The sequence below is a fragment of the Pungitius pungitius genome, chromosome 9 (assembly GCF_949316345.1).
Source record: "Pungitius pungitius chromosome 9, fPunPun2.1, whole genome shotgun sequence".
Lineage (NCBI taxonomy): Eukaryota > Metazoa > Chordata > Actinopteri > Perciformes > Gasterosteidae > Pungitius > Pungitius pungitius.
Genome location: NC_084908.1, coordinates 21,357,486 through 21,379,570, shown reverse-complemented (window position 1 = coordinate 21,379,570; position 22,085 = coordinate 21,357,486). Strand labels below are relative to the sequence as shown.

Genomic DNA, 22,085 nt, shown 5'->3' with positions numbered 1-22,085 from the left:
AGATATTCATACACTGGTCCCCCCCTTATTGACTAAGATTAATGACAAATTGGTAAAGCTCCCTTGGAGGTGAAGTGCATGCTGGGAGCTGGAGGGAGACGAGGCTTGGAGACTGATGTGGTCGCTTTGGCTGAAGAGGTGATGGTGGAGGTGGCGTCTTAGTGATGTCATGAAGGGGGGGTCACTCAAAGGTCTTCCTACCTGAGCCTTTGAGTTTGACTTTATGAATGAAACAACTTTACATGAACATATTAATATAGTTTATTAGCATAGAACACATCAATGATGAACCCAAATACAAAAAGAATGACAATAACCCGTGTTCACATTGTGCAGGAAGCGGTTGGTCTTCAGTTGGAGACGAGGCCGTAAGGAGACCTTTCATCCTCAGTGGGAGGAATGCTACGGTTAGCATTAGCGCTCAGCCGGCGCCGTCAGGGCAAAGGGCTGTGGGAGCTAGAAGGTCATTGGATCGTCTCCCCGTCTCAGATTCACAGGTCCCCCCCCCATGCCGCGCTCTCATTGGTCCAGCAGCAGCTTGGCCAGCGAGCAGAGGGTCTCCCTCCTCTCGTACAGGTACATCTGCGTCTCCCACAGCATGTCCACCAGGACCGCGTCACTCACCTCGTCCAGCATCACCTCCTGAGACAGCTGGGGACTCAGCCTGCGCGGAGACAAGGAGACAATCAACCATGTGGGCAAGCGCCCTGTGGAAATCGTGACATCATCATGGGGCGTGTTCACAGCATCTATGAGGACACCAGTCGGCTGCTTTATTACAACTGTGTGAACCCAAAAACAGAATTTTAATCACAATGGAAATATAAATATTAAAGTATCTAAATGATGATGACCAGTAAAAAGTCAGAATTCGTTATGTCTCTCTTTAAGATGATGATTAAATAACTTTTAAATGGTTTATTTTCTGAAAGGAATCTGGTTGAATCCGTGAAGACGTCAGTGATGTCACGAGGAGCATCTCAATGCTGATTGGCTGGAAGGACTAATCGTGTCGATTACCTTCAATGCATTGAGTTAAGAAAAGATGAAACAATAAGTCAGTATCATGGCGTCTCTGAATATTGATGATTCTGTAGAGGTTTTGAAAGTACAACATTCTATTTGCATAGTGCTTTAACAACAGTAACACTAAGGAACATCAGAAGAACAACTAGCTTCACGGGTTGAAAGATGTAAATAGACGAGTCACCCAACTGTTTGTCTAAAATGGAGCAACTTCACACTTTGGACAGACTGCTAATTAAAAACACAGAAGAAGAGAAGGCTTCAGTCAGCTGACCTGTGGTAGACGGTGTCAATCATCTCACACCAAGCTCCAGCTCTGTCCACCGCACAGCCATCAGAGTCTGTACACTGACCAATCAGAGAGAGGGAGGGGCTTCATGACACAACCAATCAGAGAGAGGGAGGAGACTTTATACCAAGCGGCAGAAAAGATAAATCTGTGTTCTGATTGGACGAAGTGTACTGAGTATCTACAGGGCTCTGACCAGGTGCTGAACTCACAGCCCTATTTTTTGAGATGTTCACATCCATGGCCGTACTCACACAGTCCACCAGCATCTTGCCCAGCTCCTTGGCTCCTACGAAGCTCTTGGCCAGCTCCAAAGGGTTGGAGGGTCGGAAAACATCAACGGAGCTCACCACCACCTGAGGAGGTTTACCTGGAGAGAGACGGGTGGTTAATCCTCTTTGAGGCTTAGCTTTGGACCTGATGAAGCGTTGAGAAGAGCCCGGATTGAAAGATCTCCACACCATGAAGCGGGGGATGCTTTGGGGCGGGGCTACATGCTGATTGACAGGTCTCAAACAGAGACGTGTGGGCGCAGTACTTCCTCTGAACTGAATGTTCAGACATATACGTCAAGGATTGTTCTAGACTGTGAGGCTGCTCACCTGTCCCGAGGGAGACCACGACCCCCAACCTCTTGACCTGGTTTCCGTGGCCCTGAGATGAAGGACGAGACGAATCACTTAATGATCTTAAAACCACTTCAAAGGGTCGGAGTGATGTCACACTCCCCACCTGTGCCCTCAGAGCTTTGTTGTACTGATGGACCTCCGTCATGGCGTCCAGCGTCGGGTTGTTGGCCAGCAGCCCTCCGTCCAGGAAGCGGCCCATTGGTCGGAAGTAGGAGGGGGCGGCGCCACTGGAGCGGGCGGCTCGCCACACCAGTTGTTCTGGCGTAAGAACGTTAGAGGCATTAAGAAAACTCAATGCTCAGAATTCATTGTGAACTGGAAGTCGGACATTGGGTGACGAGATTCACCTCCTCGCTCAGAGAAGAAGAAGTGAGGAGGCTAGCTTAGCTTAGCTTAGCTTAGCATGAAGACCTGACTGACTCCTTTATCTAAATGACACACACCTTCATCGGTCACCTTCCTACGCTTTCTGGGGGGCTCCTCTGAGTATCCTACTACCAACACATCCTCATCCTCCCATCCTGCAACAACAACATGGCCTCAGAAACAACGCCACAGAGCTCAGGCGCACGCCGCGCCGAGCGAGCCGCTGGGGCAGCGTGCGGGTACCTTGAGGGACGGTGAGGGGCTTGAAGGTGGCGGTGGTGGCGTACGGCGGCTCTTTGCTGACGGAGGGCCGGTTGTAGTTCCTGAAGATGTGCAGCTCGCCTGGGTGTCGGTCGGCCAGAACGCTGGTGACCATCACCCTGAAACACGGGACCGGAGCAGGACTCATCGCATCAACGTACCACCACTCACATTCATCACATGACTTTCTTAGCGATTAATTGCAACGAGCAAAAAACAGGGGAAATGCCCCTGAGGAGACAAAGAAGACATCTTCAAAGAAAAGAAAGCTTCATTTCACAGGAAGTACATAAAATACACCTTCATCAAGTCAGGTGACAGGGTTTGGGACCGCGGGTTTAGATTCAAGAAGTGCACATGAAGGGTCACCTGGGGTAACAGACGTCCGTCATCTTGGTGTTCTCTCCAAACTCTTTCTTCAGGAAGTCCTCCAGCGGCGCCGACTCATAGGGTCGCGACCCTTTGAAAACCTGCTCCTTCATCCTGAAGTACAGGCAGAGCAGGTACTCCATGGATTTACCTGCACAAGGCACAGACGTCACTGTGGCTGATACGATGCCAACGAGCACATGGCAGCACAAAGACACACACACACCGTGGACGATGGCGAGGGCCAGGATGCCGCCGGTGCTGGTTCCGGCCACCCAGTCAAAGAGCTCCCTGGTGGGCCGACCGGCCTCCCGCTCCAGAGCGATCAACATCTGGATCAACACCAGGCCTTTGATGCCTCCACCGTCCAGACACAGCATGCGGTCCATCCTGCAGAGCGGAGGAGAACGATTAGGATGAGGGAGACCTCGCTCAGTTCCAAAGAGAGTCCTTACTCACTTCCTGTCGGCCATCTTGGCGCCGTCCACCACGGACGCGCCTCTGCTTATTGCACCGAACGCAGCCCCCGCGTACAGGACATCCTGAAACCCTGTCAGCCAATCACAACAGCCATCAATACACATGGCATCCAATGTGTGCACTACGGAGGGAAAAGGCTCAAGGCGTAGCACACAGCTGTAGTTACAGCTACAAGCCACAAGGGGCACAGAGACATCAACGGCAGAACCAGCAGGATTCTCCTAAAGGACAAAGTACGAATTTACTTCTGACCTTATGTGGGGGGGGGGGGGCGAGTTGTTATTATTGTTTCTGGACATCAACATCTAACAAACTGTATATGTATGGAGGAAAGCTTCATGAGTTAAAGCTGCATTCTGTGTAGTGACCAGCAGGGGGCGACTCCTCTGCTCCCATAGACTTCTATGAGGAAATGACTCTACTTCTGTGTAGTGACCAGCAGGGGGCGACTCCTCTGCTCCCATAGACTTCTATGAGGAAATGACTCTACTTCTGTGTAGTGACCAGCAGGGGGCGACTCCTCTGCTCCCATAGACGTCTATGAGGAAATGACTCTACTTCTGTGTAGTGACCAGCAGGGGGCGACTCCTCTGCTCCCATAGACTTCTATGAGGAAATGACTCTACTTCTGTGTGGTGACCAGCAGGGGGCGACTCCTCTGCTCCCATATACTTCTATGAGGAAATGACTCTACTTCTGTGTAGTGACCAGCAGGGGGCGACTCCTCTGCTCCCATAGACGTCTATGAGGAAATGACTCTACTTCTGTGTAGTGACCAGCAGGGGGCGACTCCTCTGCTCCCATAGACGTCTATGAGGAAATGACTCTACTTCTGTGTAGTGACCAGCAGGGGGCGACTCCTCTGCTCCTATAGACGTCTATGAGGAAATTACTCTACTTCAATGCAGCGTGATGTTCATTTAGTGAATGAGTCAAACAGACCATAAAGAGGGAATGCTTTAGGGCGGGGCTACACACTGATTGACAGGTCTCTAAGAATTTCAGCTCTTTCCATTCTCTTCGATCCTTATATAAACATTTCCTGTTCAAAACAAAATGCTGCACACTAACACCAAAGACAGCTGGAAGAATGTGAGGAAGAGAAATTAAAAACCCCCAATGCACCTGGAGGAATTGGGGGGGGGGGGGAGCTGCTGTTACCTATGCCTGCAGGCTTGGCCTTGGTGGAGACGGGGGGAGGACTGCCGGGGGAGGGAGGGAGGCAACGCTGGACCCCTACGCTACACAGCATGTCGAGCAGTATCTTTCTATTTGGACCTTTGGTGTAAAAACACACACACACACACACACACACACACACACACACACAGCAGAGAGAACATGTCTGTTATTGGTTGTTATGCATCTTATGAAACAAAGGAGGACAATAAACAGCTCTGTGCTTCCATATTGTGTCATAATGAGTCCACTGTTGTCCATTCCTGTGTCATTGGTTACCGTGGCGACCTCATGGCTGCAGAAGTGGATCAAGTCAATTTCACTAAGGATCGGCAGCTCCGTTTCCACCTAAACCTGTTTTCAGTATCCTAGCAACCGACTAAAGCCTCACGTACGACGACCAGAAGCGGTGAGCAGGTTTGGTGAGTCGAGACGAGACATCTTCACCGCCGTGACGAAGCTCAAACGGGTCAAACACGCTCCGTGACCTCCTCCCTCTCACCTTTGCTGGTGCGAGCAGCGATGAGTCCGGGCGTCTCTCCAAGGTCGTTGTGGATCTCCACGTCGGCGCCGAACACGATCAGAGCCTTAATCAGCTCCATGTGGTCCATCTGAGCAACAACGACAATAAGAACCTGATAGAAAGTTCTTCCAACAAGAGACCAGAGAAGTGTGGTAATCGGTTCAATAAATCTGATCTAAATAGTCAATGTATTGACGAACAAGTGAAGAAGAGGCTTGTCAGTCACATTGTTGCGTTACTTATTCTGACACGTTCTCAAAACATGTTAATCACACGCTTTAATTAAAACACGCCGTGTGTGGCCAACATGAGTATTACAACAAAACATCACAGGAGCAAACTAGATGAAGGGATTGAACCTTTCTGTTCTTAATTTGAAAAACGGATCATGGGATCTCCGTCTCTCAGGGAGGGACGTGGTCGACATGTTAGCATGTCGCAGGCGGAGGTCACCTTCATGGCGAGGTGCAGGGCCGTGTTACCGTCCTGGCCCTTGAGGTTGGCGTTGGCCCCGTGGGTCAGCAGCACCATCGCCGCCTCGAAGCGCCCCCTCCTGGTGAGGATGTGCAGGGCGCTCTCCCCCGTCTTACTGAGGTAGTTCACCGCACAGCCGTGTGCCAGCAGCAGGCGGCACATCTGGAACCGAGAACGTGTGTTGGGGTCAGAATGGATGCGTTTGTGGAGACGGGGGGGGGGGGGGGGGGCACTGAGACATGTCACCTCGGACGTCTTGGCCCAGTGGAGCGGCGTCCCCCCGTACAGAGAGTCCACGGCGTGAATCTGACCCGGGTCCGCTTGGAGGATCTCCTCCACACAGCTGAGAGGAAGAGATCCGTTACATTGCATCCTTCATGTCCCCACGTATCTCTGGAGCCCCCCCCCCCCCTCGCCCCCTCACCCCTTCTCGCTGTACTTCATGGCGCTGTGGATGGCGTAGCCCGTGCCGCCGATGACGCCGCACTTGGCCCCACCCCCCAGCAGGGCTTTTACGGACTCCACGCGGCCCAGCCGGCACGCCACGTGGAGCGGCGTCTCCCCGTTGTTGTTCAGCTCGTTCACCCCCGAGCACAGCCGCGAGCACAGGACCTCAGAGAGAAGGGGGGGGCATCCTTTAGCTTAATGCTAACCCTTCCACACGGGCACGTGTATCCTGTCTCAACGTCCTCCTCGGTCCATATATGGTCACTTCCTGCTCCCTGGCGCTGGTCTCACCTGGATGACGGCGGGCGCGTCCTGCTTGGCGGCGCAGTGCATCGGCGTGTCCCCGTGCTGGTCTCTGATGTCGGTGCGCGCCTGGCTTTCCTCCAGCAGCTGCCTCACGCACGCCGCGTCGCCGCGCTCGCACGCCAGGTGCAGCGGCGTCTGACCGGCGGCGTCCCGAGCGTTTATCTGACTGTGGGACAGAGAGACGGCTTGTTCTCCTCGGGACTCAAACGAGGACGCAAGGACAGTTGTTTGGTCTGTTGTCATCGGCAACGAGAAGACGTTAATAAACCACGAGTGAATACGTACGATGTCGTCGTGGTAATGAACGACTTTGGTCACGTATTGCGCAACTTTGTTTACTTTCAGTGTGCCGCAGTTACCTGCCATAAAATATTCTGTGGCATTAATCTCGGCCACATTAATGCGCAAAGATTAACGCGTTAATGTTGACAGCTCTAATAAAAACATTGTGTGAATGTTGGAAATCATTCAGTCCATCTTTTGTCAATGAATATTCAGAGATGGAGTAATCAAATGAATCTAATATTACCACATTTATTTAACCACATGTTGCCTGATATGTATTCCACACTGTCCATAGACTGCAGCTTTCAACACAAAATACGAACACAAAAAAACATTTTGGTGTCGGGAATTGACTCAATGAACTTGTATTTGTACTTGTACTGTATTTATCAATTCTTCCTCCAGTTGAACTGAATAACAACCTCATTAACCTGTTATGATCACTGTTCTTACCTCTGGACGTAGTTATGCTTGAGGCACTCTCTCAGGCCCGTCTCCACGGCGATGTGGGCGGAGCTCCAGTCCTGGTGGTTGCGGATGCAGTCGGCGATCGGCTGCACGGTTTCTGCCTTCAGGGACAGTGTCTCGTAGAAGGGGCGGAGCTTCAGGGCGTACTGGGGGAACAAGTTCATGGCGTCCACTTCCGACGCCACCTGGAAGAGCCTGGTACAGGCAGGAGAAGAGCCACGCTCAGTGGACGTCGTCATGGTAACATCGGATGTTCTGAGACTCTACATGGACCATAATCTACTAAATGAACATCATGCTGCTATGAAGAAGACTTGAAACTAGAGACTGAGACCAAAAACTCATGTTTACAATGTTTACTGAGGGAATAAATCAAGAGAGAACTAGAGTCATTTCCTCATAGACGTCTATGGGAGCAGAGGAGTCGCCCCCTGCTGGTCACTACACAGAAGTAGAGTCATTTCCTCATAGACGTCTATGGGAGCAGAGGAGTCGCCCCCTGCTGGTCACTACACAGAAGTAGAGTCATTTCCTCATAGACGTCTATGGGAGCAGAGGAGTCGCCCCCTGCTGGTCACTACACAGAAGTAGAGTCATTTCCTCATAGACGTCTATGGGAGCAGAGGAGTCGCCCCCTGCTGGTCACTACACAGAAGTAGAGTCATTTCCTCATAGACGTCTATGGGAGCAGAGGAGTCGCCCCCTGCTGGTCACTACACAGAAGTAGAGTCATTTCCTCATAGACGTCTATGGGAGCAGAGGAGTCGCCTCCTGCTGGTCACTACACAGAAGTAGAGTCATTTCCTCATAGACGTCTATGGGAGCAGAAGATCACACGCTGATTGCTCTGCCAGAGAAGTGTGCGAGGTCTCTACATCCTTCTCAGTCTAGATATGTTCACTTCACACGATGACCACTTGTTATACAGCATCCGTGACGACCTCAGCACTGACCTCAGGGTCACGTTGGGCGTTTCGGGGCACATGAGCAGACAGTCCCAGGACTGGGTGTTTCTGTACAGGACCAAGCGTCCGTCCTCCTTCAGCAGCACCTTGCTCGCCCCGCCGTAGTCGGACAGCGGCACGTCTCTGACGCGGTACGGGTTGGTGAAGAGGGTCGACACCGAGGACACGGTGTCCAGCAGGCGGCCCAGGAACTGCATGGTCTCCTGAGAAACAAAGAGCGGATGCTACTTACCACTGTGTGAGTTTGTTTCTACTTTCAGAGCAGAATATTTTTCTTTTACTCAACCGGATTAAAACCTATTACAGAAAAACTAGTAGCTCTACCAGCTGCGTCACATGATGGACACACGAAAACAGCAATTAGACAATTGAATAATGATTCAGAAAATCTTCTATTTTGTCAATAGTGTATTTTACAATAGTGATTTTCTATGCTACTACATTTGTGGATTTTAAATGAAGAACTTTGACTCGTAACGGAATACTTTCTCTCTGCAGTACTGCTTCTTCCACCCTGGAACACACAGTGTTCTAAGCGCTGTTTGGACCCCGGCCCATCAGGACCTCCATCCTCAGGAGGACCTCTCCCCGAGGACCTCCATCCACAGGAGGACCTCATTCCATCAGAACCTCCATCCACAGGAGAACCTCTCCCTTGTACTCACCTCATCTTGTCTCTTCAAACACACACGTGGTACTTTGTTAATTATTACTAATTAAAATTATTGCTAATTTGAGCGTCATGTATCATATTTTACTGTACATTCACTTACTTTCTATTTTTAAATGAATTATATAAAACTGAGGAGCAGCAGGTATTACCTGTACTCTGTACTTCCGGTTAACACTAATGTAAGAGCTGTCCACTTCCGGGACAGTGACGGTGCTAAGAGGCTGGTCCCCGTAATAAGGGGTCCCTGGACCCCGTTTCTTCAAAGGTTAACATCCAGAGCCCCAGTGCCGCAGTTATCTAACGGCTGACTGAAGCTAACCGCGTTAGCTCGCCGACGTGAGTCGTTCTTACCCGCTGCTTAAGAGCTGTACGCCGCGGCGGTGACTCCTGACAGCGACATCAACAACCGCGCCGCAGTGCAACCGAACTTGATACCAAGCGTGAGTGACGCGAGTCGCTCTAATCGGAGCTCAGGGAGAGGGACGTGCTAGGTAAAAGAGGCGGGGCGTCATGCATCGAAGAGGATTAGGAATAAATCTAATTAGGTTTAGAATATATGTCATAATCTTAATCAAATTATTAAATAAACATACCATAATCGTATTATTACGAGTACGATATTTCGTAGGATTATAATTATTGTTGTCTTCATCCTTTGTAAGTGTATTTGTTCGTATAATCTTTGTTAGATATATCTCCGGAAACATAATATCTAATCATCACATTATATCTCTGGAAAGTGGACTGTTGAAGACACAGATGTCATTGCAACGAAAAACTTACCAAAAAAATACCAACGGAAAAGAGCAGCAAGAAAAGACAAATGGAAAGTTTAAAGTTGAAAAGAAATGCATACATGATATTCATCCAAAAGGTAAACTAAGATAAACTTTACAACTAAAAACACAAATACAAACACATATTTCCACATCAATTAAGTCATTCAGTTTATAATGATTTATAATCAAAAGATATCATACAATAATCTTCTATTACTGCAACATCAGTGGAATAAAACAATTTATATATATATATATATATATAGAACTTAAGTATAAAGTTAAGTATATATTATGCATACATGTAGTTGTGTGATTATATATCTACATAACTATGTGTAAATAAATATATACACAAACATCTGTGTGTAAATATGTGTGTGTGTCCGTGTACATGTGTTTGTGTCTGTGCGTGTGCATACGCGTGTGTGTGGGTGTGCGCGCGCGCGCGTCTGTTCACGCCAGCTCTCTCCGGTCATGAGAGGAAAGATGGAGGTCTCCTCGACGGGGGACCGTGTTTTCGCGGCTGAAGCCATTCTGAAGCGCCGCGTCCGTAAGGTGAGCTCTCACGCGACCCGCCTGCCGCCGCGAGCCCCATTCTTCGCAGACGTAGGTCCGCGGTCACCGCGGCTCGGCTCGGTTCGGCTCGGCCCGGCTGCGGTCCATACGCTGGCAGGGCCTCGCGGCTAACGGTCGCCTTCCCTCGGCTAGCCGCAGCTAGCTAGAAGCTAACTAGCCGTGGCTGGCTAGAAGCCAACTAGCCCGAGCTAGCTGGAGGCTAACTAGCCATGGCCGTATTTTCAGGGCGATGCACTAACATCCCCCCCCCCACACACACACACACACACACACACACACGAAGCCCGGCTGTGGACCACGGCCGATAAGAGGATGAGGGCCGCGGAATGAAGGCTATTAACATTAACAGACTGTTTTCCTAAGGGATGGGGGGGGGAAATAGACTCCTAACATGGCAGCCATTGCCCTCATCCACTGCTGCTGCTGCTGATGCTGCTGCTGCTGCTGATGATGATGAGGAGGAATAAGTAGAAGATAAGGGGCTGGGAGATCGGCTCCTGTCACAGATGTTTCCACCACGTGAGACGGGAAGCAGCTGCTTGCTTTCATCCTGTGTGTGTTGTTGTCTTTGCTGCAGGGGAGACTCGAGTACCTGGTGAAATGGAAAGGATGGGCCATGAAGTAGGTCCTTCTCTTCACAAATCAGCCCTCCTTATCAAGGGAGATGTTTGTATCTCGTCTCATGTTGTGCTTGGTGATTCAGGCACAGCACCTGGGAGCCGGAGGAGAACATCCTGGACGACCGACTGATTCTGGGCTTTGAGCGGAAGTGAGTTATTCCTTCTCCTTTGATGGCATGTTCAGACGTAATAGAACATTATAACTATGCTTCACTTCTTTGGCTCCTCCCCCAGCTTCATCGCTCCTCTTGGTTTCAGGTTATTTTTCCTAAAGGAGAAAACGTTTGAGCTTCAAAGCGACTCGTCTAAACTTTTTATATTCTTTATTTCTTCCCCAGGGAGCGGGAACAGGAAATGCACGGGCCGAAGAAACGGGGCCCAAAGCCCAAGACCCCCACCGGGAAGGTGAGGTGACCTTTGTTGTGATTTGTCTGCTGACGAGCTTCTCCACCTCAGGAGGTCACACGGATGAACAGGAACGTCCTTGTTGGCGTTTTCACAGCAGCCACAGTTGGGATGTAGAGTTGATGATGACGTCCATGAAACTCTCCTCTTATTGCAGACTCGGGCTCAGAAGGGAGCGTCCATGGGCGGAGCCTCAGACACCCGCCACACTACGCCACGCTCCGCCCCCGGCAGAGCACCTCCCTCCTCCTCCTCCCCCGCCCCGCCCCACGCAGCCTCTTCCTCCTCCTCCTCCTCGACTGTGGCGCCCTCTCCCAAACTCAACTCCCTGGCGGCCACCCACAAGCTGAAGAAAGACATTCACCGCTGCCACCGGATGTCCCGGCGCCCCCTCCCCCGCTCTGACCCCATGGCGCCCTCCTTCTCCACCCCCGGCGGCCTCCCCTCCCGCCTGCGCGCCTCCCCCTTCTCTGAGACCGTCCGCATCCTCAACCGCAGGGTCAAACCCCGGGAGGTCAAGAGAGGTCGCATCATCCTCAACCTGAAGGTCATTGACAAGCCGGGCCGGGGGGGCGCGGGCGGCCGGAGCGTCACGGCGGGGCGCCACAACATCCCGTCCCGCAACCGCATCATCGGGAAGAAGGGCGACGCCCCCTACCGACCTTTCCAGCCGCCCCTGAAGATGCTGGGCTTCCCCATGTACGGGAAGCCCTTCGGGCTGCAGTGCGGGGGCCCCGTGCCCCCTCAGTCCCACCCGGGCTCCAGCGCCGGCGCCGCTTCTCCTTCAGGCTCCGCCTGTCCCGAAAGGAGGTCCTGCACCAGCAGCTGCTCGCCTCTCGCAGAGCCCATCGACTCCAGCGGGGCCCCCACGGGGTCCCAGAAGGCCCCCAACGCCAAGCCGGGGGAAGCTTCCTCCGAGCCCCTCCTCAGGAGGGAGGAGCAGGAGGAGGAGGGGGAGGCGGCGTCGGACAGTAGCGCCACTCAAGAGGGAGGCAGGAAAAGCGCTTGTGAACGCGGGGCAAAGCGCCACCAGCCTGTCGCCCCCGGCGACCAGAGCGCCGCCCTCGCTGACCCTCAAAGGCCCCCCGCCGAGGGAGACCCCAACTGGCACCCAGAGATGGCGCCGAGCTCCAAGGACGTGGTGGTCACCGACGTCACCACCAACCTGGTCACCGTAACCATAAAAGAGTTCCCCTCCCCCGCCTCCCCTTCAGCCAGCGCCGATGCTCCCTCCTCCCCCCCCGGCGCCCCGCCCTCCTCTGACCCTCCACCCAAGCCATAGCAGACCCCACCCCTCTGAGACGCGCCCATGTTTGTGTGATGACGAATCAAACGTAACCGTTGCATAGGAGAAGAGCTTATTTTTTTTTAACCCTTTGGACGCAGCTGACACGCCCCTTAAATCGCCATATTTCGTCCACCTGCGCGGCGCCGACTCTGCAGGGGGAGGAGCCTATCTGTTAGACGCTTGGCTTGTTGGTGTAAAACGTGTTTGAGCTTCGTAATCAAACTCTGCGCACGTGAGAGACACAAATCTCCTCCCCCTTTTTGCACTTGGCACATCTGGACCCATCATTTGAGTGTTTTCATGTAGTTCATCAGCCATTTTGAATCCAGAGCAGGTGTTGGTTCCTACTAAATGAGATATTTATGTGCTGCAATAAGATTTCATCCCAATGACCTCGGCTCGGACCTGGCCCTGCTTCTGAGGGCTACGGGCCGCGTGGGCTGAACCATGGTCCTCAGAGACCTGCAGGTCGTCATGGCGACGGCTCTCTGCCTCCCTTTGTTAATAAACTGTCATGAAATGATGCTTCACAGAGTTCATCCGTGAGTGACAGGTGCTTCTGGGCGCTGTTTCTATGCAGTCGTCAGGGGCAACGCGAGGGATTTATGACGCATGTATTACATGAAGAACACACGCACAATACATGAAAAATCTACACACACACACGTGTGTAGATCTGTTTGTGGCCTCCATCATGAACAGGCTGTTGATTTATTCACATTCAGACTTTTGTAATCTTCTACAGGTCTTTGACTTCTTCTGCTTTCATGTGTGATGTCATCAAAGGAGATTTTAAAATAAGCATAAAGACGCTTTGTGTATTGAAAAAGCTCTTTGTGTTTCTCGTGTACTTTAATACCTGTTTTTAAACATATGCATAATATGAATGTTTCCTTTTGAATGCCTTGTTTCTATGAATAGTCCAACGTGGGTTTGTCGGCGGCTGGTTTAATGTGTGGAATGAATAATGTACATTATGAGGACGTTCTAACCCTTATTGTTCACTTTGTGGATCCAGTGTTGTTGCTTTATGTGTTTCTGGCTTTTGATTAAAAGCTCTTTGAAGAGAAGTAGGTGTTCTGTTTCTATTGTTCAGGGGGGTTGATGTGATGCATTTATATTTATTAATGTTTGTGTCAAAGTAAATCGTTTTTCATCTTTGAATAAGAGCTAAAGCATCAGGTCTTCCTGAGTGGAGGTGACGTCATGCTGCTCGTGCAGAGGATCACCACAGGGGGGCGGAGCTGAGCCAACGTGTTCCAGCGGGCTGACAGGTCTCCACTAGATGTTAATTTAAAACAATCAATTATCTTAGATAATGATGGACTTCATTTATTATGTAAACATGATCTTCCCCTTTGGCAACTTAATAATAATAATAATCTAAATGTTAGTTACAGCTTGTTGTTCTAGATCTGTTCTTCTGACCCTGTTATTTCAGAGGAGCTTTCTTCCCATGGCAGGAGGCAGATGTTAGGACTGCCCAGATGTTCTTTATCTCCTCTAAACATAAATAGAACCTCCATGAAGAAGAAGAACAGCTGGACTGGTTGGTCCAGATGTTTCCTCCTGAGGTCTATTGCCTGGAGGAGAGATCTAATCTTCTGAACCTTTATCTCCTCCTTTGGGTGATTGAAAACGAATAGGAAGGATTACAATCAGCAGTTTGAGATCCTTTTTTCTCTGAAACCATCTGGAGGAACAGGAAGCATGTTCCTGCTACTCCTCCTGCTCCTTCTTCTCCTTTATATTCCTCTACTCGTCTTCCTCCTTCTCCTCCACCCTCTTCTTGTGTGTACATCGTGCATCTACAGATGTGTTTGTTTGAGTTTTTATTTTTCACATTGCTTTTATGGCCTCACGCACGCGCGCACACATTGATCCGTCTCCTTGTTGTTTGTTAACCCCCCCCCCCCCCCCGCCCTGACTGACGCATGCCCACAGCGCGGCTCCTCCCCCTCCCTGTGGTCCCCATGGTAACGCGCGGAGGAGAGAGCAGCTTAGCAGCACGGAGGACACGGAGGACACGGAGCAGCACCTCCTGGAGTCACTGAGTCCTTTCCGGTCCGGATCCGTTCCCGTGCGCAGGCACCATGAAGTTCGCGGTGGTGCTCGTGGGCGCGGGCAGCCTGGCCTTCCTCGGCGCGGTCATCTGCATCGTGGCCAGCGTTTACCCCCCCAGGACCGCCGCGCCCCTCGGAGACAACGGCACGCTGACATCGGAGCCGCCGTTCGAGCCCGGGTCGGTGGCGCGCGCCGGTCCGCTGGGCGCGCTGCACGGCTCGGAGTCCTACGAGAACGCGCTTAGCGGCCTCGGCCTGGAGGTCCCCCCCCTCAACGAGCTCCACCTCGGGGAGGAGACCGGCGGCGGGTCCGCCAAGGAGATCAGCTTCAGCCGGTTGATCTGCACGCCGGTGCCGGTGGGTCAGTGCGGGACCAAAGACCTGAGACGGCAGCAGGCGGACGACCCGGAGGACCGAACCCACCTCCGGACCACCGCCGAGAACCTCCGGCAAATGGTCCTGCAGCAGAACGACCAGATCCTCATGGACCAGAGGACCATCCGGGAGCTCAGCGGGAAGCTCAGCGAGTGCGAGAGCGGCCTGGAGGACGAGCGGGCCGTCCCGGAGCGCAGCGTCGGGGTCTGGAGCGGCACCCGCCGCGTCATGGCCGGGGATGACGTCAGCTCCACCACGGCGCGCGCCGTGGAGGAGTTGGCACGCGCCATCATGGACCTGAAGGACCGCATCGAGAAGCTCGAGGTAAAAAAACGCTACCCGGGTCACGTGTGTCGATGCTCAGAATCCACCAAAAGTCCACAAGTACTGGATCGTTATTTGACATTTATGTCATTAAGGGACAAATAGCGGTGTCATCGTTACCTCAGCACCTGGATTCCCGGTGGGACACCTGAACCCCCCCCTGCCCCCCCACCCACACACACACACCATGTCAGCCTTCTTCAGACAGCAACTTAGACATCAATAAAGGAGGAGGCTGCAGGAGGTGGACACACACACACACACACACACACACTCATAAACACACACACACACACTCATAAACATTCACCTCCCTTTGCAGTAGCTTCATTCATTCATTCGTAACGTGTGATCATGTGATGTGTCCGATACATCGATCAATACGCGTCTCGGAGGACGGACGTCAGTCGGAGAGACACAGGTTTGATTGGCAGACGTCTTGTTTTTAAGAAAAATTAATGTCATTTTTCACATCAGCTCTCTGGTCAATAAACGTCAAGCTTTTTAATAACATTTTAATTGATCAATAATCCAAATAATCCTTTGTTTCTGCCCCTTTTCAAGATCACATTTAACAATGAAAGGACAAAATAAACATGTAGTGAAGTAACAGAGTCCTTGGCCCCTGAGGCCCTACTGGAGGGTCCATCCTCTGAGGAGCATGCACATGTTTAACTCCTCCCCTTCCTGCTCTCCTCCCCCTTTGGTTCTCCTCCAGGCCGAGATCGGCCCGGCAGCCTTGAACCTAACGGACCCGTCCAGTCCGCCCGGTAACACCGGCAGAGCTCCGGCTCCGCCCACCCCCGGCGGCTCCTCCTCCCACCCTGTTCCGGCCCCCCACCCGGGTGGGGGTCGTCGTCCAGCCTCCCCTGCTTCCCTTGCCCCCAAAACCCAGTACAAGGGCTCCGCTGGGCGCCCCAAGGGCCCCTGGAGGGTGGAGGACCTGGAGGGGGAGCTGGAGAGGAAGATCAAGCTGCTGGAGAAGGAGCGACAGACCATGAGGAAGGAGACGCAAGGAGAACACGAGAAGATCCACCAGGGCGTCGACACCGCGGACCACCGCCTCACCGAGGTGGAGCACAGTGAGTGGGGGAGGTGGAGGAGATGGTGGATGTGGAGCTACAGAAGGAGGAAGAGGAGGTCGGGCAGCTTCTCCGAATCAAGAGATGCCGTCTGTGCGTGTGTGTGTGTGTGTGTGTGTGTGCGTGTGTGTGTGTGTGTGTGTGTGCGCGTGCGTTTGCGTGTGTGCGTGTGCGTGTGCGTGTGTATAAAGTGTCCATCGAAGGAGACAAACCTCTGCCATGCTTCTGAGCTGAAACCACTGGTTGGCGTCACCATGACGACGTCCCCGTCTCCTGTCTCCTCAGCGCTGACGGAGCCCCCGTTTCCTGAAGGCTTCGTCCTCTCCTTCCCCATGAGGACCAACTACATGTACGGCCTGGCGAGGAAGGAGATCACGGAGATGTACGCCTTCACCGCCTGCATGTGGCTGAGGGCCAAGGAGGGGGGCATCGGGACGCCCTTCTCCTACTCCGTCCCGGGACAGCCCAACGAGCTGGTGCTGCTTCAGGGGGTCCACAGCCCGGCAGAGCTGCTCATCAACGACAAGGTACCGGTGTGCGGAGTGAAGGTCTTCTTCTGCTACCAGTAGCAGAACCAGTGACTCTGGACCTCATCATTTGAGGAGCTGCAGGTCCACGTTGTGTCTCCTGGTAAGCCCTGGTGTGCTTGTGTGTTTCTCACCTGTAGGTGGCGCAGCTGCCTCTTTCTCTACCTGAGGACCAATGGCAGCACATCTGTGTGAGCTGGACCCTGAGGGACGGGGTGTGGAAGGCCTATCAGGGGGGCAAGATGAAGGGCAGGGGGGAGGGGCTTGCTGCCTGGCATCCAATTAAACCAGGGGGAGTCCTTATACTGGGACAGGAACAGGTGAGAGATCAACCAACTGGGCCAGATGGATGTGAAAACAGATGGATGGATGAACGGATGGATGTATAAACGGATGGATGGATGAACGGATGGATATATAAATGGGTGGATGGATGAACGGATGGGTGGATGAATGGATGGATGGATGACGGGTGGATGGATGAACGGATGGATGTATAAACGGATGGATGGATGAACGGATGGATATATAAATGGGTGGATGGATGAACGGATGGGTGGATGAATGGATGGATGGATGACGGGTGGATGGATGAACGGATGAATGGATGAACGGGTGGATGGTTGGATGAATGGATGGATATATAAATGGGTGGATGGATGAACGGATGGATATATAAATGGGTGGATGGATGAACGGATGGGTGGATGAATGGATGGATGTATAATTGGGTGGATGGATGACGGGTGGATGGATGAACGGATGAATGGATGAACGGGTGGATGGTTGGATGAATGGATGGATGTATAAACGGGTGGATGGATGAACGGATGAACGGGTGGATGGTTGGATGAATGGATGGATGTATAAACGGGTGGATGGATGAACGGATGAATGGATGAACGGGTGGATGGTTGGATGAATGGATGGATGTATAAACAGGTGGATGGTTGGATGAATGGATGGATGTATAAACAGGTGGATGGTTGGATGAATGGATGGATGTATAAACAGGTGGATGGATGGATGTATAATTGGGTGGATAGATGAACGGATGGATGGAGCAGCAGCATTTGAGGGAGCATCCATGTCTCTCATTAGATTACATAACCGTGACATGAAGTCTGATATGAACTATCTCCCTGGAGCTTGCCCTGCAAGCTGCCGTTGCCGCGGCAACGGCAGAAAGCGATGCTACAACAAGATTTAATGGATGTTTATTCAGGGCGCTCACATTCACACATCCAATAACCTGCTTCTTTCTTCTCATTTAACCTCGTTTTTTATGGTTAGGATGCACCAGAGGAGCCGTGTGGTCCCCTTCAGGATCAGAGATACGATCTACTAGATCCCTAATGACTCAGATTTGAAGAGCTGTCAGACTGAACGCATTCACTCTGTGCAGGAGACGGTCTGTGCGCGTCCTCACCTGCTTCCCTTGACTTGTCCCCCCCAGGACACGCTGGGCGGGCACTTCGACGCCTCCCAGGCGCTGGTGGGGGAGCTGTCCCAGTTCAACCTGTGGGACCGGGTGCTGAAGCCGGCCGAGGTGGCCGCGCTGGCCGACTGCAGCTCCTCGGCTCTGGGAAACATCTCGCCCTGGAGCGACCGCCACGTGGACGTCTTCGGCGGCGCCACCAAGGAGTCCCTGGACCCGTGCCACGCCGGCCGCAGGCCCGACCCCCCCAGCCCCAGGCAGTGAGGCTCGAGAAGGGGGGGGGGTGGGGGCGAGGCACTCGTTCAGTGGTCGCTGTGTATTTCTTCTGTTTTTAGTCACATGATCACCTCAGCGCTGGCTGCACGAATGCATCCACTTCAACGGGACTGGCTGGGCTTTAGGCCCCGCCCCTTCTGAGCGAGTTCAACCTCGTCTGAACTCTGACACGCTTTCATTGGTCGTGTGTGTTTCAGCGCCTGATGGGAGGCGGAGTCAGTGTTTCTCTGTTTGCTGTAAACAAGCCGGTGGTCTTAATGTATCTTCTGTATTCTGAATGCTCATCATCTCACACGCCACAAAGACCATGGTCTTTGTCCCTCTCAAAGAGATGGACCATGGTCTTTGTCCTCATCTTAGAGATGGACCATGGTCTTTGTCCTCATCTTAGAGATGGACCATGGTCTTTGTCCTCATCTTAGAGATGGACCATGGTCTTTGTCCTCATCTTAGAGATGGACCATGGTCGTTGTCCTCATCTTAGAGATGGACCATGGTCTTTGTCCTCATCTTAGAGATGGACCATGGTCTTTGACCTCATCTTAGAGATGGACCATGGTCTTTGTCCTCATCTTAGAGATGGACCATGGTCTTTGTCCTCATCTTAGAGATGGACCATGGTCTTTGTCCTCATCTTAGAGATGGACCATGGTCTTTGTCCTCATCTTAGAGATGGACCATGGTCTTTGTCCCTCTCAGACACACCGATCAGACTCTTGATGACTTTGGTGAAACTGTATCGTGTCCCTCAATGTGAACCCAATGGAATGTGTCTACGTACATTTGCATGAGCAAAGTCACATGTCACAAGAGAAAGTGAGTAAACTACAGCGGTGATGTCATCAGTGGTGGTGATGTCATCACACAGATCCTTTGGCGGACATTAGTCAATAAAAGAACAAACGGAATTTCCTAATCTAATACAATGTATTTATCCTATCAACAAATAAGAAGGTTTCCTCCGTTAGCGATCAATAATGGATTAAATGTGTTAATCATATGTTAAGAAGTCTTCAGATGACATCACATGAGTTTTAATCTCTGGACTCAAAGTTCTAAATGGACGTGGTGGATCAACGTTTGGAGGATCAGGGCTTTGATTCCGTGGTTTCAGATACAAAATCCACCTCAACCCTTTACCCCCCCCCCATGCCACCTGTCACCCTGTTGTAAAGTGCCTGCATGGGCTCTCATGCCCAAAATATAATAGTGGAAGGTTTGAATGTTTTCTTCTTTGTCGTGTTTCTTCTTCTCCTTCCGTCATGTCGCTTCTGGTCTTGAAGGCTGTGACAGTGCTGCACTTTTCCTTATTTGCATCTTCATGGATTTTCAATGATATTGTGAAATAAATGAATAAAATAAATAAAAAAATCAAATGGTTATGAGAAAAATGGTGGACTCCTATCTCCAAAAACGACGTGTGTGTTGAAAGTCGACAGGTTAAATCATGAAGAAACATCTTTTCATTATGAGAAAAGGTGTTTTTATTGTTTTTATTGTGAAAGAAGATGTTTCCTGATGAGAGGTCACCAGCCAACACTGTGTCAGGGTGACCTTCCCGCTCTGATGCCACAGCAGCATCGATATCCAGAGGTTTATGAGCAATAACATCTGTTGTCTCGTGTAATAAAGCCTCCGAATGGGACTTGGAACCTTCTTATTCACAACAAATCCATGAGTCGAGTTTCCACCAAAGTTAAACCTGAGGACCAGTTTAACAGCTGGATCTACGATGGACACCAGCTGAGCAGATCACTCATTCATCCCACGTGGTCCTTCTCAAAGCCCCTGATGGAGAACAAGACCAAACACCTCCACCCTGAACACCCTCAGCCGATTAACCCTCAGCCGATTCACCCTCAGCCGATTCACCCTCAGCTGATTCACCCTCAGCTGATTCACCCTCAGCGGATTCACCCTCAACCGATTCACCTTCAGCCGATTCACCCTCAGCCGATTCACCCTCAGCTGATTCACCCTCAGCCGATTCACCCTCAACCGATTCACCCTCAGCCGATTCACCCTCAACCGATTCACCCTCAGCGGATTCATCCTCAACCGATTCACCTTCAGCTGATTCACCCTCAGCTGATTCACCCTCAGCCGATTCACCCTCAACCGATTCACCCTCAGCGGATTCATCCTCAACCGATTCACCTTCAGCTGATTCACCCTCAGCTGATTCACCCTCAGCGGATTCATCCTCAACCGATTCACCTTCAGCTGATTCACCCTCAGCTGATTCACCCTCAGCCGATTCATCCTCAGCCGATTCACCTTCAGCTGATTCACCCTCAGCTGATTCACCCTCAGCCGATTCATCCTCAGCCGATTCACCTTCAGCTGATTCACCCTCAGCCGATTCACCCTCAGCCAATTCACCCTCAGCCAATTCACCCTCAGCTGATTCACCCTCAGCCGATTCACCCTCAGCCGATTCACCCTCAGCGGATTCACCCTCAGCCAATTCACCCTCAGCCGATTCACCCTCAGCCAATTCACCCTCAGCCAATTCACCCTCACCTGATTCACCCTCAGCCGATTCACCCTCAGCAGATGCATCCTCAGCCGATTCACCCTCAGCCAATTCACCCTCAGCTGATTCACCCTCAGCCGATTCATCCTCAGCTAAACAAATTCCCACATTAATGAGTGAATTAACAAGCTTGTTTTGTTCATTTCCAGATGTTTCAGGCTTGTCTTTCTTTGTGTTTATGGGGCTTGTTTATTTTTCTCTTTGTTTGTTTCTAGTCTTTGAATCTTTACATGCTTTAGTTTGGATATAGTTCAGATCTGTTTCTATGACAACGTGCTGTCTGCTTCTTCAGTGACATTTAGCAGCCCCCCCCCCTCCCTTCATCGATCAAACATGGGGTGATGAAGTGCATCGAGTCACTGACAAACAAGAGAAAATCATTGGAGCTGATCCATAACTAACTGATCAATAACAAAAATCAATTTGTGAGTCAGTGAATCTGCCTTTATTATTGTTTATTTTCACATGGGGTACCCCCCCCCACGGCCCCCCCCACAGCCCCGGCCCCCCACCAACAGCCTGCTTCCTCTGCTGCTGAATTATAGATGCACCTTAACAATCATAGAGGTGCTGAACTCTACTCACACACACACACACATTTATATATACACTCTATAAAGGTTATAACCTGTACACCTGTCTGAGCTCCTTATGCTAATGTTCCTATTGATGCATATGATCAAGACTTGGACACTTTTTCTAAGGAGAGACCTTTAGAGCTAATGATGATAACTACTTCTATGCTAAACATGTGTGTGTGTGTATGTGCGTGTGTATGTATATGTGTGTGTGTGTGTGTGTGTGTATGTGTGTGTCTGTGTGGTGCTCAACTCTATTTCTGGGTCAAACCCGCCATCCAGATGTTAGGAGGTGAATGTGGGTCAGACGGATATATAAAATGTGGTGGACAGAAACTACATACATTTCCTTTAGGTGCATCCATGACGTGTTTCCACTTAAATGTTATTAGACAATATTTATATTTTAGAATCAGATTGAATTCATCACCAAAATCAAGTTCCAAGAAAAACAGATGATCCTCCCTAGTTGATT

The 22,085-nt window shown here is 51.2% G+C and overlaps 3 protein-coding genes across 4 annotated transcripts; 2 read left to right on the top strand and 1 right to left on the bottom strand.

Moving 5' to 3' along the window:
* Window positions 1-245: 245 nt before the first annotated feature.
* Window positions 246-9,208, bottom strand: pla2g6 (phospholipase A2, group VI (cytosolic, calcium-independent)). Of its 2 annotated transcripts, XM_037471007.2 has the most exons (19): window positions 9,092-9,208; window positions 8,056-8,270; window positions 7,088-7,297; window positions 6,335-6,515; window positions 6,021-6,208; window positions 5,843-5,939; window positions 5,576-5,758; window positions 5,102-5,210; window positions 4,582-4,698; window positions 3,400-3,490; window positions 3,167-3,330; window positions 2,941-3,091; window positions 2,554-2,690; window positions 2,388-2,465; window positions 2,048-2,202; window positions 1,918-1,969; window positions 1,570-1,685; window positions 1,301-1,374; window positions 246-664 (listed from the first exon to the last, which is right to left on the bottom strand). In XM_037471007.2, exons 2-19 carry the CDS (start codon window positions 8,262-8,264, stop codon window positions 520-522), a joined length of 2,457 nt encoding a protein of 818 aa, XP_037326904.2. In that variant the 5' UTR covers window positions 8,265-8,270; window positions 9,092-9,208; the 3' UTR covers window positions 246-519. The 2 variants fall into 2 exon arrangements, with proteins under 2 accessions (XP_037326904.2, XP_037326906.2); XM_037471009.2 differs by lacking the exon at window positions 2,388-2,465 and having other exon boundaries at window positions 9,092-9,206.
* A 698-nt stretch (window positions 9,209-9,906) lies between these two features.
* cbx6a (chromobox homolog 6a) lies at window positions 9,907-13,481 on the top strand. The gene is made up of 5 exons (XM_062564742.1): window positions 9,907-10,077; window positions 10,676-10,719; window positions 10,802-10,867; window positions 11,057-11,123; window positions 11,281-13,481. Exons 1-5 carry the CDS (start codon window positions 9,997-9,999, stop codon window positions 12,403-12,405), a joined length of 1,383 nt encoding a protein of 460 aa, XP_062420726.1. The 5' UTR covers window positions 9,907-9,996; the 3' UTR covers window positions 12,406-13,481.
* An 877-nt stretch (window positions 13,482-14,358) lies between these two features.
* LOC134132767 (neuronal pentraxin receptor-like) lies at window positions 14,359-19,899 on the top strand. Its single transcript, XM_062564738.1, has 5 exons — window positions 14,359-15,173; window positions 15,892-16,255; window positions 16,541-16,782; window positions 16,923-17,102; window positions 18,239-19,899. The coding sequence occupies exons 1-5, from the start codon at window positions 14,505-14,507 to the stop codon at window positions 18,482-18,484; spliced, it is 1,701 nt and encodes a 566-aa protein (XP_062420722.1). The 5' UTR covers window positions 14,359-14,504; the 3' UTR covers window positions 18,485-19,899.
* Window positions 19,900-22,085: the final 2,186 nt, after the last annotated feature.